At 43.5% G+C, this 26657-nt stretch overlaps 1 protein-coding gene and 1 long non-coding RNA gene across 3 annotated transcripts; one reads left to right on the top strand and one right to left on the bottom strand.

The window, feature by feature from the left end:
• Positions 1-8109: 8109 nt before the first annotated feature.
• LOC120996371 lies at positions 8110-15632 on the bottom strand. Of its 2 annotated transcripts, none has more exons than XM_040426257.1 (4): positions 15577-15632; positions 11972-12029; positions 11019-11230; positions 8110-9114 (listed from the first exon to the last, which is right to left on the bottom strand). In XM_040426257.1, the coding sequence occupies exons 1-4, from the start codon at positions 15619-15621 to the stop codon at positions 8779-8781; spliced, it is 651 nt and encodes a 216-aa protein (XP_040282191.1). In that variant the 5' UTR covers positions 15622-15632; the 3' UTR covers positions 8110-8778. The 2 variants fall into 2 exon arrangements, with proteins under 2 accessions (XP_040282191.1, XP_040282199.1); XM_040426265.1 differs by lacking the exon at positions 15577-15632 and adding an exon at positions 12463-12561.
• On the top strand, positions 11381-26354 carry LOC120996384. The gene is made up of 2 exons (XR_005777767.1): positions 11381-12109; positions 25056-26354. It is a non-coding gene; the product is annotated as an uncharacterized LOC120996384 (long non-coding RNA).
• Positions 26355-26657: the final 303 nt, after the last annotated feature.

The following is a 26657-nucleotide window of genomic DNA, read 5'->3' as shown; positions in this document are numbered from 1 at the left end:
GAACCCGAACTATACAGTTCGGGTTCGCTCATCCCTAGTTCAGGACCTTGGACGAGAATGCTCGTCCTAACTTGCAGGTACTTAACGCACTAGGACGAACAATTTCGTCCTGCAGTAAAACTGTCATTGTGAGTAAACACACAGTTAATATGAAGTGAGCTACTTGTAATTCTCCTTCTCTAGTGCTGAGGAGTTTAAAGCTGTGGATTAGCCTGCTCTTCCTCCTCAGCTGCAGAGTTAACCCCTTCAGTACTCACACGTCTATAGCCCTTCCTTAGTGCTATGTTTGGGGAGCTGTGTGACCAGTAAATGTAATTTACAAAATGATCCAAACATGAAGTAGACATATGGGAAATGCAAAGTAAACAATTTTAGGAGGTATTACTATCTGTTTTAAAAGCAGAGAAATAGAAATTTTCTAAATTATGAATTTTTCACAATTTTTGGTAAATTTGGTATTTTTTTACTTGGATAAGTAAAAGCGTTCCAAAGTTATTACCATATAAATTGACACATGTCAGATTTGCAAAAAATGGCCAGGTCCTTAATGTGCAAAATGGCAGGGTCCTTAAGGGGTTAATCAGTATTTTGTGGAAGCAAATATATCGCACCCCTCAATCAGTATTTTGTGGGAGCAGGTGTATTGAAGGCCTCAATCTGTATTTTGTGGAAGCAGGTATATTGCAACCCTCAATCAGTATTTCGTGGAAGCTGGTATATCAAATCCCTTAATCAGTATTTTGTGGAAGCAGATGTTTCGCAGGCCTGAATCAATATTTGGTGGAAGCAGATATATCAATCCCCTTAATCAGTGTTTTGTGGAAGCAGGTATATATTACCCCATAATCAATATTTGGTGGAAGCAGGTATATCGCAAACCTCAATCTGTATTTTGTGGAAGCAGGTATATCAAACCCCTTATTCAGTATTTTGTGGAAGAAGGTATATTACACCCCTCAATCAGTATTTTGTGGAAGCAGGTATATTGCACCCCTCAATTAGTATTTTGTGAAAGCAGGTATATAGAACCCCTTGATCAATATTTGGTGGAAGCAGGTATATTGCACTCCTCAATCTGTATCTTGTGGAAACAGGTATACCAAACCCCTTAATCAGAATTTTGTGGAAGCAGGTATATCGCACTTTTCAATCAGTATTTTGTGGAAGCAGGTGTATCAAAGGCCTCAATCAGTATTTGGTGGAAGCAGGTATATCGCAACCCTCAATCAGTATTTTGTGGAAGCAGGTATATAGAACCCCATAATCAATATTTGGTGGAAGCAGGTATATCGCAACGCTCAATCTGTATTTTGTGGAAGCAGGTATATCAAACCCCTTATTCAGTATTTTGTCGAAGCAGGTATATCACACCCCTCAATCAGTATTTTGTCGAAGCAGGTATATCGCACCCCTCAATTAGTATTTTGTGAAAGCAGGTATATAGAACCCCTTGATCAATATTTCGTGGAAGCAGGTATATTGCACTCCTCAATCTGTATTTTGTGGAAGCAGATATGTCAAACCCCTTAATCAGAATTTTGTGGAAGAAGGTATATTTCACCCCTCAATCAGTATTTTGTGGAAGCAGGCATATTGCAACCCTCAATCAGTATTTAGTGGAAGCAGATGTATCGCAGGCCTCAATCAATATTTGGTGGAAGCAGGTATATCGCACCCCTCAATCAGTATTTTGTGGAATCAGGTATATAGAACCTCTTAATAAATATTTGGTGGAAGCAGGTATATCGCACCCCTTAATCTGTATTTTGTGGAAGCAAGTATATCCAAACCCCTCAATCAGTATTTTGCAGAAGCATGTATATCGCACCCCTCAATCAGTATTTTGTGGAAGCCGGTATATCAATCCCCTTAATCAGTATTTTGTGGAAGCAGGTATATCAATCCCCTTAATCAGTATTTTGTGGAAGCAGGTATCTCGCAGGCCTCAATCGGTATTTGGTGGAAGCAGGTATATCAATTCCCTTAATTAGTATTTTGTGGAAGCAGGTGTATCGCAGGCCTCAATCAATATGTGGTGGAAGCAGGTATATCAAACCCCATAATCAGTATTTTGTGGAAGAAGGTGTATCGCAGGTCTTAATCAGTATTTGGTGGAAGCAGGTATATCAAACCCCTTAATCAGTATTTTGTGGAAGCAGGTATATAGAACCCCTTAATCAATATTTGGTGGAAGCAGGTACCGTATTTATCGGCGTATAACACGCACTTTTTCCCCCTGAAAATAGGGGGCAAATCATGTATGCGTGTTATACGCCGATATTCACTGCGCTGTATGAGCCGGGAGAGAGGAGGGGCTGGAGTCCGTAACTAGGGGCGGGGCCCGGTGCAGTCACTGTACTCTTACACCGGGCCCCGCCGCTCAAAGTATTTATAAACGTGAATCCTTATCCTGTTATTAAGCTGCCCTCTCCCATGTTCCCATGTCCCCCCTGTATCCCCACAGCACTTACTTAAGCTTCAATAGCAGGCAGAGCAGACGGCAGCAGTAACGTCACTCACTGACGTCGAGCGCCTGCTCCGCCCCCTTTATGAATGAAGCAGGCGGAGCAGACGCGCGACGTCAGTGAGTGACGTTACTGGTGCCGTCCGCTCTGCCTGCTATGGAAGCGTGTGAATCGTAAGTGCTGTGGGGATACAGGGGGGACATGGGAGAGGGCAGCCTAATAACAGGATAAGGATTCACGTTTATAAATACTTCGGTGAGCGGCGGGGCCCGGTGTATTGGGGGACACTGTTATGAGGGGGATCTGTGGATGACATATAGCAGTGTCATCCACAGATCCCCCCCATAACAGTTCCATCCACAGATCCCCCCACCCCATAGCAGTACAATTTGAAATGGACACTGTTATGAGGGGGATCTGTGGATGACATATAGCAGTGTCATCCACAGATCCCCCCCATAACAGTTCCATCCACAGATCCCCCCACCCCATAGCAGTACAATTTGAAATTTATTTTTTTTTCCTGAAATTTCCCTTAAAATGAAGGGTGCGTGTTATACGCCAGTGCGTGTTATACGCCGATAAATACGGTATATCAAACCCCTTTATCAGTATTTGGTGGAAGCAGGTATATCACACCTCTCAATCAGTATTTTGTTGAAGCAGGTATATAAATCCCCTTAATCAGTATTTTGTGGAAGCAGGTATCTCGCATGCCTCAATCAGTATTTGGTGGAAGCAGGTATATCAATCCCCTTAATTAGTATTTTGTGGAAGCCGGTGTATCGCAGGCCTCAAGCAATAAGTGGTGGAAGCGGGTATATCAATCCCCTTAATCAGGTTTTTGTGGAAGCAGGTATATCAATCCCCTTAATCAGTATTTTGTGGAAGAAGGTATATCGCAGGCCTTAATCAGAATTTGGTGGAAGCAGGTATTTCACACCCCTCAATCAGTATTTTGTGGAAGCAGATATATAGAACCCCTTAATCAATATTTGGTAGAAGCAGGTATATCGCACCCCTCAATCTGTATTTTGTGGAAGCAGGTATATTAAACCCCTTAATCAGTATTTTGCGAAAGCAGGTATATCGCAGGCCTCAATCAATATTTGGTGGAAGCAGGTATATCAATCCCCTTAATCAGTATTTTGTGGAAGCAGGTATATAGAACCTATTAATCAATATTTGGTGGAAGCAGGTATATTGCACCCCTTAATCTGTATTTTGTAGAAGCAGGTATATCAATCCCCTTAATCAGTATTTTGTGGAAGCAGGTATATCACACCCCTCAATCAGTATTTTGTGGAAACAGGTATATAGAACCCCTTAATGAATATTTTGTGGAAGCAGGTATATCACACCCCTCAATCAGTATTTTGTGGAAGCAGGTATATAGAACCCTTTAATCAATATTTAGTGGAAGCAGGTATCTCGCAGGCCTCAATCGGTATTTGGTGGAAGCAGGTATATCAATTCCCTTAATTAGTATTTTGTAGAAGCAGGTGTATCGCAGGCCTCAATCAATATGTGGTGGAAGCAGGAATATCAAACCCCATAATCAGTATTTTGTGGAAGAAGGTGTATCGCAGGTCTTAATCAGTATTTGGTGGAAGCAGGTATATCAAACCTCTTAATCAGTATTTTGTGGAAGCAGGTATATAGAACCCCTTAATCAATATTTGGTGGAAGCAGGTATATCAAAGCCCTTTATCAGTATTTGGTGGAAGCAGGTATATCACACCCCTCAATCTGTATTTTGTGGAAGCAGGTATATTAAACCCCTTAATCAGTATTTTGCGAAAGCAGGTATATCGCAGGCCTCAATCAATATTTGGTGGAAGCAGGTATATCAATCCCCTTAATCAGTATTTTGTGGAAGCAGGTATATAGAACCTATTAATCAATATTTGGTGGAAGCAGGTATATCGCACCCCTTAATCTGTATTTTGTAGAAGCAGGTATATCAATCCCCTTAATCAGTATTTTGTGGAAGCAGGTATATCACACCCCTCAATCAGTATTTTGTGGAAGCAGGTATATAGAACCCTTTAATCAATATTTAGTGGAAGCAGGTATATCGCAGGCCTCAATCTGCATTTTGTGAAAGCAGGTATATTGCACCCCTCAATCAGTATTTTGTTGACACAGGTATATAGAACCCCTTAATCAGTATTTTGTGGAAGCAGGTATTTCGCACCCATCAGTATTTTGTGAAACAGGTATATAAAAACACCTTAATCAATATTTTGTGGAAGCAGGTATATCGCACCCCTCAATCAGTATTTTATGGATGCAGGTACAGTATATCAAATCCCTTAATCATTATTTTGTGGAAGCAGGTATATTGCACCCCTCAATCATTTTTTTGGGGGGCAACAGGTATATCACATCTGTTGCAATTAGTTATTCCAATAGCGCTTGTCCCTCTATATACCTGCGGTATCGCAGCAGAACCGCACACAATTGCTGCACAATACAAATTCATTATATACTTTCTTGGTTAGAAAGTATATTATAGGTATATCACATCCCTCAATCAGTTTTTTTGGGGGCAACAGGTATATCACACCAGTTGCAATCAGTTATTCCCATAGCGTTTGTCCCTCTATATAGCTGCGGTATCACAGCAGAACCGCACTCAACTGCTGCCTAATACAAATGCAATATGCCATATGTTAGAAAGTATATTATAAGTATATCACACTCCTCAGTAAATCACACCTATCGATAGCACACCTATACCAGGACTATAAAAGGACTTTTGTGGCCCTATTAGCTTGCATTGTGTCCCTAACAGTATGTCGCTCCTCCACAAAGCAAACTCTCCCTACATTGGCAAAACACAAAATGTAAAATGGCCGGCAGATCGGGTTCTGTTATACGGTGGGGGTGTGTACATGTGCTGAAACGTCTCAATTGGCTGTCCTGTCCCACCTGATGGATGTGTCATGGGTCAAAGTTCGTCGCAATGTAAAAGAATATGGCACATGCGAACATCACCATATGTTCACATGTTCGGCAAAGTTCGCCATGAAACGACCGCCGGTCGAAACGGAAGGCCATCTCTAATGGCCAATCCTTTACGTCTACAGCTCCTATTACTTAGCCACATTTATTAGACTAAATGACTACAAGATCAGGCTACAGTGCATTTGTAGTCTGTTACTATGGAAAAAACAGGTCTGTATTTAAGATTTAGACACACAAAGATAGGGAATTTTTAAGGAAGACTATTGTCAATATTGCTGATTTCTTCCATTTTAGAAGCCATGGAACAACAAAAACACTGCTTGTAAAGGTGGGCCTTTTCTTTAAGATGCAAAATATGGTTTAATTGTGGCAATCCCTGCAATTTTGCCAAAATTCTTGTGCAACCATGTGTTTTTAGTAGAACCTCATGCACACGATCTTCAAAAAATATGGATGATCTCCGTGTGCATTCCGTATTTTGCGGAACGGAACAGCTGGCCCCTAATAGAACAGTACTATCCTTGTCAGTAATGCGGACAATAGGACATGTTCTATTTTTTTGTGGAACGGAAATACGGACAAACGGAAATGGAATGCACACAGAGTACTTTTATTTTTTTTTGCGGACCCATTGAAATGAATGGTTCCGCATACAGTCTGCAAAAGAAACGGAACGGACACGGAAAGAAAATACGTTTGTGTGCATGAGGCCTTAGAATGAGAACAAGTCAGCAGCTGTATTTACGAGATAGTTGCAGGTCTCAAACAATGGCATATCCTAGCAATATGCCCCCATTATCTGAGATGGGAAAACCCCTTTCTGGCATATCTAAGTCACATTTATGCAAGAGATTTTGTACACGTAATTGGAAATACATTTTAATGGGTTATGGATGCCTTTTACATGAAAAACACATTTTTATTTCTATTAATGGGACCTTGCATAAAAAAGGTTGCATTAAGTTTCAGACTGCAATCTCCATTCCTTCCTGCATTTTAGACCCCCTGATAAACAGCCTGCAAATTGCTCCTTGTTTCAGACTTTCAGATGTGGGCATTTCCATCCCAATAATGCATCTTAAATGTCATATCTGTGTGTCCAGGATGCTGATGCCTGCACTAGCTGGCCACACTCTAATCTGCCGTATACAACATGCTCCATAGCCCTGCTGCTTTCTCTAACACCGAAAGAATGAAGGGGGAAGGCAGAGAGAGCCGAAAAACACAGTAGCAGTGTGCTGTTGGATCCATGTCAGACTGAGCATGACAGCTAGGTGAAGAACTTACCCACACTGTAGAGCTGCAAAATGGTAGGGATTTTCCATTTGCAGCTCAGCATGTAGTACCTGTGGAAAAATCCATACTCACCTGCTCCCCAACTCTCCTTTCCGGCTCCCTGGCTTTCTTCCCTATCAACTTCTGCACGGACAGGGTCACGTGCACCACTGCAGCTAATGAAGGAATGAGCCCAGCAGTACAATTTTAAGAAAAAAAAAACTTTGCTTTTAGAAAGCAAGTGAACAAAAGAAAAGGGGAAATGAGAAACATTATTTGTTACAAAATATATACATTTATTAGAAAAGTTTTGTTCATAATTCACTATAAACAATGAAAAAAGATAAAATAACATAAACACGTATAAAAAGAAGGCAGATGTTTTGCAATTATAAAAAATTTATAGTTATGATTACTAAGATACAACGGTACAATAAACTTCAATTTTCAATTCCAGCTTTCATTTCGTATAAAAAAAATTGTTACAATGATTCATTTGGACTTTTGAAACCCTATACTGTATATACTGTATTTTTTGTTCCAAATCCCTACCCTTAAATGGGTTGTGTAAAATAAAAATAGGCTCTCTCAAGTAACGACAATAGTGGAATTCAAGGAATCTTGTTTCGGAAGCTCCGCTTCTGACAGATTCACTCGTGGGAACCTATTTGAGGCTTGTGCAGAAGAGAAAAAGGGAATTAAATAACATAATAACATACAGTCTATGTGTAGTGTCTGTTTGTGGCGGTCAGTAAAACATTGGCACAGCGCACTTTTCTATGTCTAAATATGTACATTCGGGAGAACTGAGATCAGTTTAGAAGAAAGCATGAAAGCTTTATAGGCAGCTAAAGACTATGGCAACACTTGGTATACTGGCTATGGCTATAGGCACTGCCATTGCTATATAGACTGTGGAGGAGAAAGCTGGCACTCAACTGTCCCTCATTTAGAAACCAAAATTTCTTGTGATTTAACGAAAATTAAAGGGTTTTTAAAACTGATGCACTATACTTGTTAGAAGTCATCAATATCAGATCAGTGGTGGTCTGACTCTCGGCATCCTCGGCAATCAGTTCTTTCAAGGGGCTGTAGCGTTTTGGAGAGCATGGTGTCCTCTTCATTGCTCCGTGCTGCACAATGCTGTACCTCTAATAGCGGCTGTGCTGAATATTTCAAGTGAATGGGAAAAAGCTGCATTAACCATCACGGCCAGTAATAAAAGCACAGCATGGTTTTGTATGAGCAATGAAAACAATGAGGAGGTCACAGCACTTGCCTGAGCATCATGATCCCTTGAAACAGCTGACTGGTGGGAGCGCCAAGTATTGGACCCCCACCGATCTAATACTGATAGCCTGTTCTTTTACAAACCTTACATAACCCCTTTAAGCCATGTTCTACTTGTTCCTTCATCCAGTGATTGTCTGTAAACCCGTATCAGAAAGGGTGTTTTTAATATGAGGCCCCTCCTCTACTGTGTATATCCTGTAAGGTTGATCCTATTTGCATAGATTGTTTTGTAGTAGCATGCTGACAACAAAATGGCTATTTCTTTATTTACAGGAGCACTTAATGTAAAAGCAGTACCTATTTATACTTAGTTATACCGAATGCATGGATTTGGAGGGCGGTGCATGACACAGGGACACCCCACTCCCTACAGACCTTGCACTAGGCATAACACAGTGCATAAAGCAGGTCATGCCAGATAGACATTAGTCCGCCAACGAACTTCTGACAGCCCCATACAATGGGGAGAGGGGTAATAAACGTCCATAAAGGATTGTGCATATTGAAACCCAATGTCGCCGATCATGCTGTACCATTGGGCAGCATCCAGGTGGGAACCATATGAACTTGGCAAGGCATGGACAACATTAGTCTTCCCTGGGGTGTTTCTGATGTTTTATGCAGTTACCATTTGAATGTATTGATGCATTTTCATATAAGATATCACTATGATGCTCATGTACAGATATTATTAAAATCATTTGAATGAATGAAATCAATTTGTCATTTTTGCTTGGCTGGGCTAACAATTTGTATGTTAAGCTCTAGGTGAAGACTAACTGTACATATTGTAGATGTTGAGTTCCGTTGTGAGGAAATCTTCTGATGAGGTCAGATATTGCATATAGTCTGTATTAGAGTAGGCACAAGATTCCTGTGTGTTCACTGGCTCCCGACAGTCCATGGAGCAGCAATAAGCGCAGTAACAGAAGGTGGAATTGTTCTGTTGTTGATAGACTGGATAATCCATATCAGCATATGCACAACTCCTCCTGTTGTCCTGATGAGAAGGAGAGGTGTAGCTCTGGGGGACAAATTCTTGGCCTTGGTAACTTGGCGAGTATTCAAAAGAGTTTGACATTTCGGATGAATCTGAAGGTGATTCTGGAGTCTGCATTAGAACAATACAAAATCGGGTTATTCCAAATGTCATAAGTCTTGAGTGAATGTATATTGAGAAGATGAGAACATATTTTACTGCCACCAGGAACTAGTGGCACATCTGGCATCTTGAGAGCTCTGATCATCCTCCAATGAGATGAGCACATCATAAACAAATTATTTCTTCCTGGATTGCCCAGTTATTATTTCCCATACAAGGCACTCCATAGCTTAGACTTCAAAAGGTTGCAAAAACGGGCTTGCAATATTTCCGGCCCATTGCATAAAAAATTCCCACAAACCTTATCAGGCTATGGATGTGGGTCAGGGGCTTCATATGGGATGCAGATTGTACATAGCTTCAGGCTCAAAATCTCAGTTACATTTGTATATGAATGAACCTTGGAAAAGACTTGGATGCCCTCAACTGCTCATCTGCATGGATTAAAAGTAGGTTTTCCCTTTAAAGACGAGCTGTCACCTTTCCTGACATGTCTGTTTTATGAAATACTGTCACCCTCCTTGTAATAACAATTCTGAAGCATCCGTTGTTCTGACTTTAGGTTGTGCTACTCCTCTAGTATTCCTGCAAGATGTTATGAAACAATTATTAGCAATTTGCAATGAAGGTCCAGTTGGGGGTTACCAGCTGGGATGTGTCCCTGAACAGTCTGACACTGGCAGCACTGATTGGATAGTGTCAAACTGCACGGGGACCACCAACTGGTGACACCCATCTGGATTTACATTGCATACTGTTAGTAATGAATTCATAAATTCTAACAGGAATAATAAAGGAATGGCACATCATAAAGTCATAAGAATAGATGCTCCAGAATTGGCATTACATGGGGAATGCAAATAGTTACTAAAACAGACATGTCGGGAAAGGTCAGGGGTGCACCTACCCTTTCTGCTGCATGAGGCAAAAATTGAAATGGTGCCCCCTGCCCCCCCAACCCCCTCTCCATCCCTACTGTTAAAGGTATACAGTGATGGAGGTGAATAGAGAGAGATGAGCACTTCCACAAAGGAAGCTCTCATTTCTCATGGCCCTGCCACAAGATCTCTAGATCTCGCCACCTGAGGCAGCCACCTCACTTGGCCTCATTGGAGGTGCACACCTGAGAGAGGTGACAGGTCCTCTTTAAATATTATAAGTTGATGCAGGGCAACTGAACTACAACTGTGTCTACGAACTGCTGAACGACTCTTTTTCCAGTAGCCTTGTACAACAAACGAGCTCTATGGAAGCCACTGATAGGGTGTTTTAAAGAACAGGGAATGGCACATCGGTCCTGCCCACTGGGAAACCTTGAGTTGTATGATGGGCATGGGGTTTGTAGAGCTTTATAGCAAGAACGTCAGAATACTACAATATATTACAATACTTACACAAACACACTTGTATAATGGGCATTTTCCTGTTAATTTCACACTATGTACAATGTTAGTTAGTATCAACATAGGTTTTCTTAGGAAGGTTGAAAGGAAAAGTGAAGTTAGTGGAAATGCTAAAGAGTCTGAGAATGTATGTTTTCAATATACATCTATATACATCCTCTGCACAGTATGGATCTCAATAAATGGGATTGCAACGTACATGGTGAGTGCCGTGGATGCTTTCTTATTATGGATACATCTAAGAAGGGTTATAGCAAAAGAAAGAGAAAACGAGAGATGGAAGCGGAAAGAGACATGGAAAGGGAGACCGATTCAAGATATCCAAGTGTCCAAAAAATGAAACTATTCCTTGGCGTGTAACAAAAATGGCTTATTGGCCATCGTATCTAACAGGAACCATTTACTGCTATGACCCGTTTTAGTCAGCCTGAGATGGAATGATGTTTAATGATCTTCATGTGTTATTAGTGTCTCATTGTATCAAGTAGGAGAAATAAGAATAAAGGTTACCATGTTCTGGTAGAAGATGGGAGATGGCTGGAAGGCTTCTTCCTGGAAGCACATAGACTGGTTCTGGAATATGCTAAAGCTGGAGTCTGAGAGAGGCTCAGGGTGAAGGTAGACATCAACAAGACTTTCCTCCTGGGCTCCATAGACTAGAGGCTGCCTGGGCTCTTGGTAACTGGGTACGCAGGATGGAGGTTCGTAGGCACTTATCGTTTCTAGGATTAGGACACAAGACCACGGTTAGTTTTATGTATACAATGGAAGATTTGCATATCAAACATGAATTAACTGTTTTGCATAATCTCGTTTGCCTTCAACAGCGGACTTGATACAAGTATTTTGATCCTAGTTATGAGTGGACACCTGACTCTCAGGACATCTTATAATAAAAGCTCTTTGTTCTTATGTGGAATCTTAGATGTTCCCAATTCTAAATTCTCAAGTTCTGGGTAAGATGCCTTGGAAAAATATTATATATCATTACGTCTTCCTTTCAGCTACAATTATGGATGATGCTCAGCTCAAGTAGTTTATTATCGAGGTGACCTTACAAGTCATTGCTGGATATAATCTCCAACGCTAATCCAACAAAAACAAACCCCTTATCTCAATGGAAGATCAGTGTGCACCTAGAGGATAAAACAGCAGCACTATAAACATGTCATTTCACAAAGAAGCCAGTCTGCTGGTTTAAAGGGTAAAATACATGCTTTATTCTACCAGATCTAATATGTCACACACACACAAAAAAAAAAAAAAACCTTACATGGTTGCCCCGTTGTCCTCATCTGCATTCCTTCTACCTGTTGACTGATCTGATTGGTTGCAGTAATTATTGAGTGGATCTTAAATTGAGCTGTCTGAGCTTTGAGCCTTCCACGTATAAAGAATTCACGGTGGCTTTGTAATGATTTAAACAAAAAATTTTAAAGAATTTTTTTTTTTTAAACACCAACCTGAAGAAGGAGGAGGAGGGATTGGAAGTGAAACTTGCATTTTGTTCTGCCTGGATTCCTGCATAAAGGATAATAACAGAGACATTTTGGATTAGAAATGTTCTACAAGAAGAAGGCTTCTAGAAGAAGAGATAGGGGGTAAGTCATATGTTATTTCATTTCTATGAGAGGTGCCCATTGCTTGGTTTTATATATGGTGATATTTTATATGCTGTGGTGGTAACCTTACGTCTGCAGGGGACTGGTTTGTAGATAAGACAATAAGGATACATTGTAACAAGGGGAAAGTGTATAAGGCTGGTATATAGAAGCACCTGCATGTACTTACGTGGCTATAGTAACATATATATGTATTGCACTGTATGTCCACTCGTTTTGGCTCTTGATTGACCAACTCCTGCTATTCCCCAACCCCTTACCACATATTCTATTTCTATATAGCTCAGAAAAAACATTCAGGCTATGCATCTTAGGAGATTCAGTACAGTCACACCTTGGCTTAGATTTCCCATATGGAGGATCATTGCTTCCAGAACCTTTCAATGTTCTAAGAGAGGTTCAGCAGCTGATACTACCGTTCCAGCGTGCAGGGGGTTAATGTTTAAAGGGGCTGAGTTGTTACAGGGTTGATAACTGTGTAAGTGAGAGAGAAGAAGGAGGGGTGAGCTGGGCAGGAGAGGCAGCTTTTTCTAGTTTTATTGTTCACATCAGAGACTCAAATTTTCAATGTCATGAACCGGGAAGCGCTAATCATTTACCTGGCAGATCCCAATGCAAATATTTCCTAGCAGAGAAACCCTTCCAAGACTTGTATCGAACAGATGAAAGCAGAAAGAATGCAGAACATAGAATAATAAAAAAAAAACAGAACGGGGCAGCTTTTAAAGGTTTTGTTTCTTTCTCTTTTCTTTATTGTAATGGAACCTCGTCTAAGCATTTCACCGCACGTTATACCACGTATTGCGTTCTGCGAGACAAATAAACCTGAAACCTCTAGTAGATGGCAGTAAGGATACCACTGCCATCATTTTTTAGCCTATATGTGAATACTTTCTGTCTTTTTTTTTTTTTTAACAAGAATAGGTGGAGGGTTTTCTGGATATCATTTTCGTAGTCAGTCCCTGTATTCTGCGTCCTGTCCTTTGTCTGGACTGTTAGCGCCGCAAACAGCCTCACTTGACTTTCTCACTCAGAGAGGAGATGAGTGACTCAATTATAGCATCACACATCTCGCTGACAAGTGCAATGCTCTTCTACGGACATCTTCTTCTAGGCCTATCAAGACAACATTAGAGCTGTCATACCACATCTACTACTTAAAGATCTTTCCCTCACATCAGCAGTAAACGGATATTGGGTTACCCATCTATACAGCAGTTTTATCTCTCTGTGCTGACGGAAGGATAGTATTTTGTATTTCATTTTCGATGGTATAGTACTGCCGAAATTCAAAAGAAAAACAGCCAAAAATTCTATTTAAAAAAACAGTTTTTATGAATATTTACTAAATATAGCCCTTTCTGATGGCAGTGTCCCTTTAATGCAGTTGTCAGGTTTGCACTCGCTTTTATTGTAAAATGATCGCCTATCCCCTGCATGGGGCTGGGGTAGTTATTGTGGAACTACATGTCTCAGCATCTAATTTACTGTCAATGCTTTGGTTGTGTGCCAAGTAAATAAAGAGCTGTGATATTTAGGCTAGTTCTACACCTGCAGTAAAGCTATCCGGCAGGCTGTTCCTCCAGACACCATTGACTATGGTCAGTTTTCCGTTCCTCTTCCGGATAGCTTTAATGCGGGTGTGGAACTAGCCTTACCCAGCTGCTGGTGGGTGGCTTGGTGGCTCAATGGTTAGTCTTGTTGTCTTGGTTGATTAGATAGTTGCATGGTTGGGGTCTGTGGCCAATGGTGGCTTTTCATAACTTGCTACGTAGTGACTTTACAGGACTGTCTTTATGACCCAGTCAACCCTGGCGATCTTCTCGCTGATAGGATAAAAAAGCCTATCCCTTCATCCACACCATGATCAGCATTGATCTCGATGCTTAACGGGGCTGTCAGAGATTTTTATACTGATGACCTATCTTCAGGGCCGCCGATCAGATGTTTGAGAAGGCACCGGCACTCCTGTGAGCACAGCGACCTTCTCTCAGCTTTTCCTAGGACAATGACGACGTGTTTATCGCTCACGTGGCCTAGGCACAGCTCAGCCCCAGAAGTGATTGAGGCTGAGCGCCATACCAAGCCCAACCGCTATACACTGTACGGCCATGTGCTTTGTACGCTGTAAAAAAGCCGTGGAGTTTACAGGAACACCGCTGCCTTCCCAAACAGCTGATCGGCGGGGATCCCGGGTGTCAGACCCCCACCGATCCTAAGAATAGGTCATCAGTGTAGAAATCTCGGAAAACCCTTTTAAGGGATTAAACAGTTGGGACTGGAGTTTTCCTGTGGCTGATCACATGGGAGCGTACATGTATGTTATAAGGGTTATAAGGAACACTCCAGACAAAGCATATAAATTGTGTTATGCCTACCGCAGGGCGCTGCATGTAATAGGGATTCAAAGAACATTATAGTCCAAAGGGCTGCATCAAGTGGCGCCCTCCTCAGGCCCTGTACAGTGTCCACATTTTACTTGTAGTGTTCCAATCAAAATAAAATACTTTCTAAGTTGAAAGATAACTGATCCCTCCTGGATACAGTGTACGGTATATCCTTTTTAGTGATTAATTCATCTTGGGAGCATCATTACTTTCCTATATCCTTTAGGGGATTATCACATGATTAATGTGAAAAAGGAAAATCGGACATCATATAGTACATGACAATCTCTTTCTAACGAAGCTAGAACCAGCCCTGTACCTCACATGGATCCAGAGATCCCCCCCCCATTCAAAGCTTCAATTGCATTGCTGGATTTATTTCAGACTGGCAGCTTGGGGGGGGGGGGGGGTGTCCTTTCTGGGTGGGTGCCCTCCTTTCTGCCGCAGTCTCTCCCTATCACAGTGCAGAGGGTGTGCCCTTTTCTGCTGCAGCTCTCTCCCTGTAACTGTCACAGGTTCTAACACTAGGTATGTCTGGTGGCAGTGAGGATGGAACTGAGCATGTGCGACCACTTCAGGAAGGTGGCGCCATACTGATAGATTTTATGCAACAGCAAAGTCGCTGTGCTAATTATTTACATGCAATGACAAAAGTATTCAGATCTAATAGATCAAATATGGAATATTTTTCCTGGGACAATCCCTTTAAGTTACTTCCACAAAGCTAATTTAATCTTTGTTCCGCCGGTCTTACTTGTTTTAGATATTAATCATCAAAACCTGGTAGCACATAACTGAATCAGTCACCTATCAGGCCCCGAGATGGTCCAATGTATGTGGATAGATTATCTCAATAGGAAGGCGGAGGACTTGCATATTGCAAAGAGGCATTGTTCTCTTTTCCACAGCATAATCACCTATTAATAATGACATCTATACCTGGCACGCACTTATACAGGTGAGAAAACCAAACAGTGGTGTGTGTCTGCCGCCTCGCAGATGGTAGTATTAGCACTTGGTATCATGGTCTGCTGCATGTACGAGGGTTGGAGAACTTACCAAGGCGGTCTTTTCTGCTTGTAGAGCCCTCCGCTGTTCCAGCATCTCTTTCACCGTCATCCTGACCTTAACTCCTTGGTACACCTTTGGTTTGGCTGAAAAACACATTGAAGACAATAAAAATTTGCATTACGAGAAAAGCAAATATCGTAATTTACGGTCCTAACATTATCCAAGCCATCAGACGGTTTTCTTTCTGTCATGGGATGCGGAGCAAAACAGATCCGTCATGACCCACAATGCAAGTCAATGGGGATGGATCCGTTTTCCTCGTTTTCTCTGACACAATAGAAAACGGATCCGTCTAGCTGTTAAAGGTTAGAGATAAGCGAATTTCTGCTTATGAAATTCGTTCACACTTTGTTTGTTAAAGGTGAATTACGTTATGGATTCCATTACCACAGACCATAACGCAATTCTATGACGGAATGCATAACGGAATGCCTTTAGAGGCATTCCGTTATTTATTCCGTCATAATGGAAGTCTATGGGCTGCAAAACGGATCCGTCCCGTTTCCGTTATGCAGGAGAGGACTCCCCTGCATCACTGAAACGGGACGGATCTGTTTTGCAGCCCATAGACTTCCATTATGACGGAATAAATAACGGAATGTCTCTCAAGGCATTCCGTACTGCATTCCGTCATAGAATTGCGTTATGGTCTGTGGTAATGGAATCCATTCACCTTTAACCAACAAACAAAGTGTGAACGAGTTTCAAAATATGAAATTCGCTCACCTCTATTAAAGAGAATACAACCGGATCCCTTCATAACGGATGCAGGCGGTTGTATTATCAGTAACGGAAGCGTTTTTGCTGAACCCTGCCGGATACAGCAAAAACGCTAGTGTGAAAGTAGTCTTATCTATGTTAATGAGTTTTACTCCAGAATTATCAATGAGGCTTTTTTTTAAAAAGTCCCAATCTCACTCCAGGAGGAGGGTGAAGATGGAAAACTGGAGGAACTTTTCTAGAAAAATAATTCAAAATGTTAGGTTTAAAGGGGTTGTGTCACTTCAGCAAATGGCATTTAAAATGTAGAGAAAGTTAATACAAAGTACTTACTAGTGTATTGTGATTGTCCATATTGCCTCCTTTGCTGGCTGGATTCACTTTTCCATCACATTATAGACTGCTTGTTTCCATGGTTACGGCCACCCTGCAATCCAGCAGAGGTGGTCGTGCTTGCACACTACAGGAAAAAGCACCATAGTCCCGACCCCCAGAGAGGCCGCCACTTTTTATTATAGTGTGCAAGCACGACCACCGCTGCTGGATTGCAGGGTGGCCGTAACCATGGAAACAAGCAGTCTATAATGTGATGGAAAAGTGAATCCAGCCAGCAAAGGAAGCAATATGGACAATCACAATACATTAGTAAGTGCCTTGTAATAACTTTCTCTACATAATAAATGCCACATTCTGAAGTCACACAACCCCTTTAAGAATTAAACTAATTTTCAAACATGAGACATTTGATAAACATGGAATAAAGTACGCCAACACAGACTCAAAACGGATTTTTTATTATTCCCCTCATGATAAATTCCCCCTTTGTGTTTATGTGAGGACCTGTCATCTCTCCTGATATTTCTGTAGTAAATAATTGTATTCCCCAGAATTTAAAGGGGTTCTGCACTTTGTTTTAACTGATGATCTATCCTCTGGATAGATCATCAGCTTCTGATCGGCGGGGGTCCGACACCTGGAACACCCGCCGATCAGCTGTTTGAGAAGGCAATGGCGCTCCAGTAGTGCCGTGGCCTTCTCACTGTTTACCGCCGGCCCACTGACGTCACGACTAGTATCAAGTGGGCCGGCGGTAAACAGTGAGAAGGTCACGGCACTACTGGAGCGCCATTGCCTTCTCAAGCAGCTGATCGGCGGGGGTTCCAGGTGTCGGACCCCCGCCGATCAGATGCTGATGATCTATCCAGAGGATAGATCATCAGTTAAAACAAAGTACAGAACCCCTTTAACAATTCTGAAGTGTTTTTTTACTTAGAATTCAATGCATGAATGGATTGGCAACTGAATGTCACCAGCTGGGGGGGTGTCCACATACACTGTCACACTGTGCAATCAGTAATGACGAGATTATTATACTGATGACCTATCCTCAGTATCTGATCAGCGGAGGTCTGACTTCCAGGACTGACACCCGCCGATCATCTGTTTTGAGAAGGCAGTTGCGCTCCTGTGAGCACTGCAGCCTTCTCTCAGCTTAAGGCCCCTTGCAGATGAGCGTGTCCGGATTAGGTCCGGATGTGTCCCGGTGCATTGCGGCAAACCCGCGCGAGTAGGTACGCAATTGCAGTCAGTTTTGACTGCGATTGCGTTCAGTTTTTATCGTCGGGTGCAATGTGTTTTGCACGCGCGTGATAAAAAACTGACTGTGGTACCCAGACCCAAACTTCTTCACAGAAGTTCCGGCTTGGGATCTGTGTTCTGTAGATTGTATTATTTTCCCTTATAACATGGTTATAACGGAAAATAATAGCATTCTGAATACAGGGCTGGAGGGGTTAAAAAAAAATATTAAAATTTTTGACTCCCCTTAATCCACTTGTTCGCGCAGCCGGCATCTCTTCTGTCTTGTTCTGTGAGGAATAGGACCTTTGATGACGTCATTACGCTCATCACATGGTCCGTCACATGATCTATCACTATAGTGATTTATCATGTGACGGACCATGTGATGAACGTAGTGACGTCATCAAAGGTCTTATTCTTCACAAAAGAAGACAGAAGAGAAGTGGATTAAGGAGAGTTAAATTATTTTTTTTAAAAAATTTAACCCCTCCAGCCCTATTGTACTATGCATTCTGTATTCAGAATGCTATTTTCCCATATAACCATGTTATAAGGGAAAATAATAATGATCGGGTCCCCATTCCGATCATCTCCTAGCAACCGTGAGTGAAAATCGCACCGCATTCGCACTTGCTTGCGGATGCTTGCGATTTTCAAGCAACCCCATTCATTTCTATGGGGCCTGCGTTACGTGAAAAACGCACAAAGAGGAGCATGCTGCGATTTTCACGCAACGTACAAGTGATGCGTGAAAATCACCGCTCGTGTGCACAGCCCCATAGAAATCAATGGGTCAGGATTCAGTGCGGGTGCAATGCGTTCAACTCACGCATTGCACCCGCGCGGAATACTCGCCCGTGTGAAAGGGGCCTAAGGGCTCATGCACACGACCGTGTGCTGCCCGTGTCTGTGTTGCGGCCCGCATATGGCGGGTCCGCAATACACGGGCACTGGCCGTGTGCATCCTGCATCACGTATCGCGGACCCATTCACTTCAATGCTTCCGTGGGTTTTCTGTCCGTGCCTCTGCACAGCAAAAAAGTAGTGCATGCACTACTTTTTTGCCGTGCGGACAGATCACGGACCCATTCAAGTTGAATGAGTCTGGATCTGTCTCCGGCCGCCACACGGATGTTGCCATGCATTGGGGACCACAAATTGCAGTGCTCATGCACATGGCCATATGTATTTTGCGATCCACAAAAAACAGATCCGCAAAAAATACGGATGACATCTGTGTGCATTCCGTATTTTGCAGAACAGAACAGCTGGCCCTTAATAGAACAGTCCTATCCTTGTCCGTGATGCAGACAATAATAGGACATATGTCCGGAAATACGGACATACGGAAACGGAATGCATAAGGAGTAACTTCTGTTTTTTTTTGCAGACCCATTGAAATGAATAGTTCCGCATACGGTCCGCAAAAAAAAGGGAACGGACACGGAAAGAAAATACGTTTGTGTGCACAGGGCCGTACATTGTATAGTGGCTGTGCTTGGTATTGCAGCTCAGCCCCATTCACTTCTATGGGGCTGAGCTGCGCCTAGGACATGTCATCAACAAACGTGATGTCACTCGGCCTAGGAAAAGCTGAGAGAAGGCTGAGACACAACTGCGAGTGCTGTTGCCTTCTCAAACAGCTGATCGGCGGGGGGTCCTGAGGGCTCCTTTATAATAAATAAGATTAGATAATTCATGAGACAAATTTAAATGTCATATGTCACAAAAAATAAAAAGAAAACTCAAAAAGAGCAAACATCTCAGATACATATCCTCAAGATAGGTCATCAATATCTGATTGGTGGGGGTGTGACACTTGGCACCCCGCCAATCAGCTGTTGGAAGAGGTTGCAACGCTTCACTGAGTGCTAAGACAAAATACAGCGCCATACACAGTATAATGGCCATGTCTGGTATTACAGCCCAAGTACATCCACTTGAATGGGACTGAGCTGCGCCTATGGCATGAGACTGATGACATGACGTCACTGGTCTAGGAAGAGGCAGCAGTGCTTGTGGGAGCTGATTCGCGGGGGTGCCGGGAGTCAGGCCGTCACCGATCAGTTACTGAGGCCTTAGGACTCATGCACACGAACGTATTCTCTTTCCTTGTCTGTTCCGTTTTTTTGAGGGCCGTATAGGTCTGCAAAGAAAACGGAAGTTACTCCATGTGCATTCCGTTTCCGTATGTCCGTGTTTTCGTTCCGCAAAAAAATAGAACATGTCCTATTATTGTCCGCATTACGGACAAGGATAGTACTGTTCTTCTAGGGGCCAGCTGTTCCGTTCCGCAAAATCCGGAATGTACACGGACGACATCATCAGTATTTTTTGCTGATCCATTATTTGATGACCGAGCGTGTGCATGAGCCCCTATGCTGATCTTCTGAGGGCAGTATGAAGGAGGAAAGTTCATGACTATGAGCTTCTCCATCACATCGCTCTGCAGCTGTACATTTAAGAAGTACTGCCCCATAGTCACACGTGGCCGACGCATCCCTGAAATCATCACGCTGCATGCTGCCCTCGTGCTGGCGACACTGATTGTGACCAGCTTTCGTGTCCAGGATTACAGCGCAGGAGAATAATACAGGATAAGCAGCGCTACAGATTCCAACAATTGGAAAGAGTATCTACCATTGATAGGAAAGGTGGTGATCGCGGGTAGAGATCCTGGCTGGGGGTCCCGACATGTACCAAAAATATGTCGAAATCTGCAGCACTCTTCCGTTTGTGAAAAAAAATCCAGTCTTTTACTTAAATCAGCAGCATCGTGACAGCCAGGCTGACGGAAGAGTTCTGCGGATTTCTACATATTTCAGGATTACGGCGCAGCACTGTGTGCAGCCGCCTTTTCACAAAGAGTTTTCAGAGATTTTTTTTTACTCAGGATGGGTCATCAGTATCTAATTGGGGCTGACATCTTAACGGAAGGCAGCACTGAGGATTGCAGAACAGCTGCGCCATGTCCTTCTCAAAGTGGCCTTAGCTATGGGATCCTCATATGTATGGGAGGCAGGAAATATGCGGCTGGCGACGGGCTTTTGGTGGAATTTCAGCGTGGCTGTCCGTGCCAAGTATACACCTTAAAACCCACCGTGTGAACAGGCCCGTATAAAGCTACTTTCACACCTGCCTTCGGTGCGGATCCGTCTTGTATCTGCACAGACCATTGCGCATCGATAATGCAAACGCTTCTATCCGTTCAGAACAGATCCGTTTGCATTATTCTTAAAAAAAAAAAAAAGTCTAAGTCAAAACGGATCCGTCTTGACTTACATTGAAAGTCAATGGGGGACGGATCTGTTTTCAATTGCACCTTATTGTGTCAGTGAAAACGGATCCGTCCCCATTGACTTACATTGTAAGTCAGGACGGATCCGTTTGGCTGCAAGCAGCCGTTTTGGTGTCCGCCTCCAGAGCGGAATGGAGGCGCAACGGAGCCAAACTGATGCATTCTGAACGGATCCTTATCCATTCAGAATGCATTGGGGCTGAACTGATCCGTTTTGGGCCGCTTGTGACAGCCCTGAAATGGATATCACAGGCGGACGCAGAAACGCCAGTGTGAAAGTAGCCTTAACCTCTGAGTTTTATTACATTTTCCCTAATATGATGTCGTATAGATGTGCCGCAATGTACACAGGTCCGCTGGGTCTATAAGACGTTTATTTCAGTGGGGAGAGAGGACTAAGACGGCCCATAGAAAAGAACAGGTGGGGGTCATTTATCAAAATGGTGTAAAGTAGGAACTGGCTTAGGTGACCATAGCAACCAATCAGATTCCACCTTTTATTTTGGACAGCTCCTTTGGAAAATAAAAGGACGAATCTGATTGGTTGCTATGGGCAACTAAAGCAGTTCTACTTTACACCAGTTTAAATAATGGCCCCAAGGGTTCGGAAATTCAACCTCTATGATCCTTGGCTTCTCCTGGCATCATCTGTCGGGGAAGAGTCAGGGGGTCCGCACACTTATAGCCGCCCACTTCCACTGAAATCTCCGGCTTTAGCCAACTTTGCTCTTAGGTGTGTGGTCACCTTTATGTGGCATAAAAGTGGAGTCACCCCATTCAGGGTGTGTTCACATGTAGTTTTGTAGTGCCATTTTTCTGCACTTTTTTGAGGCAAACACTTCAGCTCCGGATGTTAGCTGAAGGTCTATGAGGAAATATGAACCGTGGGACAGGCAGGTGTTTTTATTTTTTATTGTTTTAACTCCTGGTGCTTTTGTTCATTATGTGGCGTATTATATCTTTCTGGCTTCTTTTCAAAAATGCAGCTGGAGCTCTTGGGATTTTTTTCCAGGTGTTTTTACATCACCTTTATAGGGGAAACATGTCATAAAGAACATGCTAGTGGTAAGATACACTGGTGCAAAGGAAAACTGGTCGAGTTGCCCATAGCAACCAATCAAATTCCAGCTTTCTTTTTTTAAAGAAGAGGTGAAAAATAAAAGGTGGAATCTGATTGGTTGCTATGGGCAGCTAGGCCAGTTTTCCTTTAGGCCTCTTGTACACGACCGTGGTTTGTCTACACATCCAAGCCGCATTTTTTTGCGGCTTGGGTGCGGACCCAATCATATCAATAGGGACGTAAAAGATGCAGACAGCACTCCGTGTGCTGTCCGCATCCGTTGCTCTGTTCCATGGCCCGGCAAAAATTATAGATCATGTCCTATTCTTGTCGTAGGCATTTCTATAATGGGCTGTATGTTCCGTTCCGCAACGCGGGCGGCATCCGTGTTTTGCGGATCCACAATTTGCGGACCGCAAAACACGGCACGTTTGTGTGCAAGAGGCCTTACACCAGTGTATCTTACCACTAGCGTGCTCTTCACGGTATGTGCAAAACAATACAATGCGGGTGGTTAAAACAAATATGCCTGCGCTTATTTGGACATTTTTGTTATTTTATTTTTTTGGTAGCCAAATTCGAGCATGTACAAAGCCTTACAAACTGCCAAAAGAGATTATAGGGGGAGATGTAGCAAAACTGGTTTAAAGGAAAACTGGCTTAGGCTACTTTCACACTCGCCTTTGGTCCGGCTCCGTCATGGATCTGCACAAACGCATCCGTTCTGATAATACAACCGCATGCATCCGTTCAGAACGGATCCGTTTGTATTATCTGTAACATAGCCAAAACGGATCCGTCTTGAACATCATTGAAAGTCAATGGAGGACGGATCTGTTTTCTATTGTGCCAGATTGTGTCAGTGAAAACGGATCCGTCCCCATTGACTTAAATTGTGTGTCAGGACGGATCAGTTTGCCTCCGCATCGTCAGCCGGACACCAAAAACGGCACAAGCAGCGTTTTGGTGTCCGCCTCCAGAACGGAATGGAGGCAGAACGGAGGATCCTTTTCCATTCAGAATGCATTAGGGCAAAACTGATCCGTTTTGGACCGCTTGTGAGAGCCCTGAACGGATCTCACAAATGGAAACCGAAACGCCAGTGTGAAAGTGGCCTTAGTTGCCCATAGCAACCAATCAGATTCCATCTTTCATTTTCTAAAGAAGCTCTGAAAAATGAAAAGAGTAATCTGATTGGTTTCTATCAGCAGCTAGGCATCTTACCGCTAGCGCGTCCTTCATGGCATGCCCATACCTCCCACCTGCGTGCAAAAAACGCCAGGAAATCGATGCAGGTGGCTAAAAAAATATATATATATATATATATATGCTTGTGCTTATTTTGATATATATATATATTCGAGCATGTGTGGACCCTTACAAACTGCCAAAAGAGATTTATCAAAACTGGTGTAAAGTAGGACTGGCTTAGTTGCCCACAGCAACCAATCAGATTCCACCTTTCATTTTTCACAGCTCCTTTTGAAAATGAAAGCCGGAATCTAATGGGTTGCTATGGGCAACTAAGCCAGTTTTCCTTGCCATCTCTCCCGCTGATCATAAGGAAAGTTTTCACCAGTTGTGACAATGTGTGTTCAATCATTTATCGCCATTTTGCCTGCTTATTGACAGTTTCTAATAAAAAAACAGTTCATCATTAACCCCTTCACCAGCTGCGGCGCTGCGTGCGGCCATATTTCACACGGCAGAGTGTGAGCGGAGGGCGGGCAGCCTCCTGTACTGCAGCAGCGGGGTGTGCGGCGCCCTCCAGGTAAGTGTAGGCGAGCTGTGTTTGCCGCGTGTAAGTCCTAGAGCTGTCTACAGCCTGCCGTGCAGGGTACGGTCCCCGTAGGTGGGATTCTCGCTAATGCACGTTTATTATATACGTCCTATGTGTTTGCTATAGCGCACTCCTTACATTGGACTGAATCTATGGCAATGCTGCGGTACCGACGCTATGTGCACAGGGTCCAGCCTACATAAACGTGCTTTACAGCCCGGACCCCCCTCCCGGGGGCAGCCCCGCTGACGGCGGCCGCACAATGTAGCCGCTCAGGCGGCTGAGCAGCCCAGAGAGCGCCCGTGCAGAGCGACACCTGCTGGCGACAGGCGGACATGGCAGCCCGGATCCCCGATCGCACGCGCTGCCGGAGAACTGGCGACTTCAGTCCCAAGGTTGGGGGGGGGGGGACAGAAAAAATACAAAAAAAACCCTAAAACAAATCCTCGGCTTAAAGGGACTGATCAGTGACCCTTCTACCTGTGCCGATCTGAGAGGGAGGGAGGAGGGGGGGATCGCGCTGGAAATTTGCTAGGGTTCTGATCACATAGGGAAAACAGAAACGCCCAGTTTGTCCCCGGTCAGAGATGGGGGGGATCCTGCAGACGCTGATTTTTCTAATCTCCCTTTCAATGCTCGGTGTCACCTAAAATCGGTTGATTTGTCATTAAAATGAACGTGCAGCCAGAGAGGGGGGACTGTGCTGCGGCCAGGACGTCCTGCGCCCACGTCTGCTAAATAGCGCTAAACAGCAAATGTGCGCCCTAAAAACAGTCCAAAAACGACAGTACCGAGCCTCCAGCAAAAGCCCAGCCACCTACACCCCCAGTGCACCCCCAGCGCTTCATTGCACCTTCCTGCAGTGACTATTCCCAGGGCTCCCCATGAAATGACACAAAGTAGCAGCAAGTGTTAGTAAATCTGGTCAGTAAATATGCAAAATGTGTCCCTTTCAGCCTCGGATCTGAGCAGCTTTCTGCCTATTAATGAAGCCTTCTCCTTTTCTCTCTCTCTTTTTTTTTTTAAAGGTACAGCACATGAGGAGAAAGTCAGCAAATCTGCACAAATGGCTGGAAAAAAAAAAAAAAAATAAGAATAAAATGAACTTACCAGACATTGGAGAAGATCAGTATTTTTTTATTTTAGTTTTTTTCCCCTCTGATTTTTCAAGGAAAAGGGGGGAAAAAAACAAAAAAACAGAAATCCCCAGGGATGCTGCAGCCTGGTCTAGAGAGCTAAGTCCCTTCTCTAAAGGCAGAAAATAAGGCTCAAGAGTGTAATTTCTTCAAAGTTCCCGAAATAAAGCAGGTCCCTCTGCTGTAATGGAGGCTGTGGATATAGGATACCAATGTATTATGGCTACAGATATAGGTTTGGATTTTTTCCCCACCATGCCATCTATTTAAAAACTCTAGAAACCAATGATTTGACAATCAATGATTGCGCGATAGTTTCAATTTGAATATTCAAAGCCCTAACAAAAAGACAGATCTTTTGGTGAAACAAAGCCCGTGTGCCTGTACCTGAGGGTCTTTAGGAATAAGATTCGACGTCGATCCCTCCCACCGGACTTTTCGGAAAGAAATTTTTAACATTTTTTAAAAGCTTTCCCTAAAATGAGCAGAGGGGAGGTTAATTAGCCCGGTAATGGTGAGGCAGGGAGCTGCAGATCCCCCCTCGCTGTTTTGTAAGGGAGAGCTAGTGATTTGGGAACTTAGGGCGCAGGCGACGGAATTTTGGGGGGTCGCGCGGGGCTGATTCGAGGGCTTTTTAAGGGGGATACGAGGCAGCTAGGCCAGCAGGGGGCGTGGCAGCCGAGCAGACAGTGCTGAGCATTGTGTCTTTGTGTGACAGGAGCAGGCCGGGCGCCTCGCAGCCTCCTCTGCTCGGGTGCAGCATGTTACCACTGCCTTTTACACCCCCCCGCGTCCGCGATATTACAGAGGGGCGCGCGACATAAAGGCGTGAACGCGCCCGTGCAGTGTAATCGTGTGAAAATCCCATATGTCATGGCTGTACACACGTGCTATATAATGACACATCCTACTAATCCTATCTTAGTTTATAGGTACAGGAATACGTGCGCACAGCGTCGGAAGCCGGGGGCTATACGGAGATTACCTGGAGCGGAGGTGTTGATGCCGATGGGGAGTGCGGGTGACCTCCTGTCCTTCTTTTTACTCCCCGTGCAGTAATCACTACTAGTATAATATTCTAGGCTTGCGGTAAGGCTGCGTTCACACGGCCCTTTGTATTTTGCGGTCCGCAAAAAAATATGGATGACATCCGTGTTGCATCCGTTTTTTTTTTTTTTTTTTTGCGGATCCATTATAACAATGCCTATCCTTGTCTGCCAAACGGACAAGGATAGGGCATGCTCTATATTTTTTTTGCAGGGCTACGGAACGGACATATTGATGCGGACAGAACATGGCCTTTTTTGCGGACCCATTGAAATGAATAGGTCCTCATCCAATCCGCAAAAAAACCGGAACGGACACGGAAACAAAATACATTAGTGTAAATGTAGCTTAAAACAGTTTTTACGTAAAGTAAAGAAATTAAGCCGGGACGCGATCTATCCTGTAGCGCTGCTGCAGTGGTGGACAGGAGCGCCTAGGGCCCCCCCA

This window comes from Bufo bufo, chromosome 1 (assembly GCF_905171765.1).
Source record: "Bufo bufo chromosome 1, aBufBuf1.1, whole genome shotgun sequence".
Lineage (NCBI taxonomy): Eukaryota > Metazoa > Chordata > Amphibia > Anura > Bufonidae > Bufo > Bufo bufo.
Note: the sequence above shows the minus strand (reverse complement) of the source record. Positions and strands in the feature narration are given on the sequence as shown.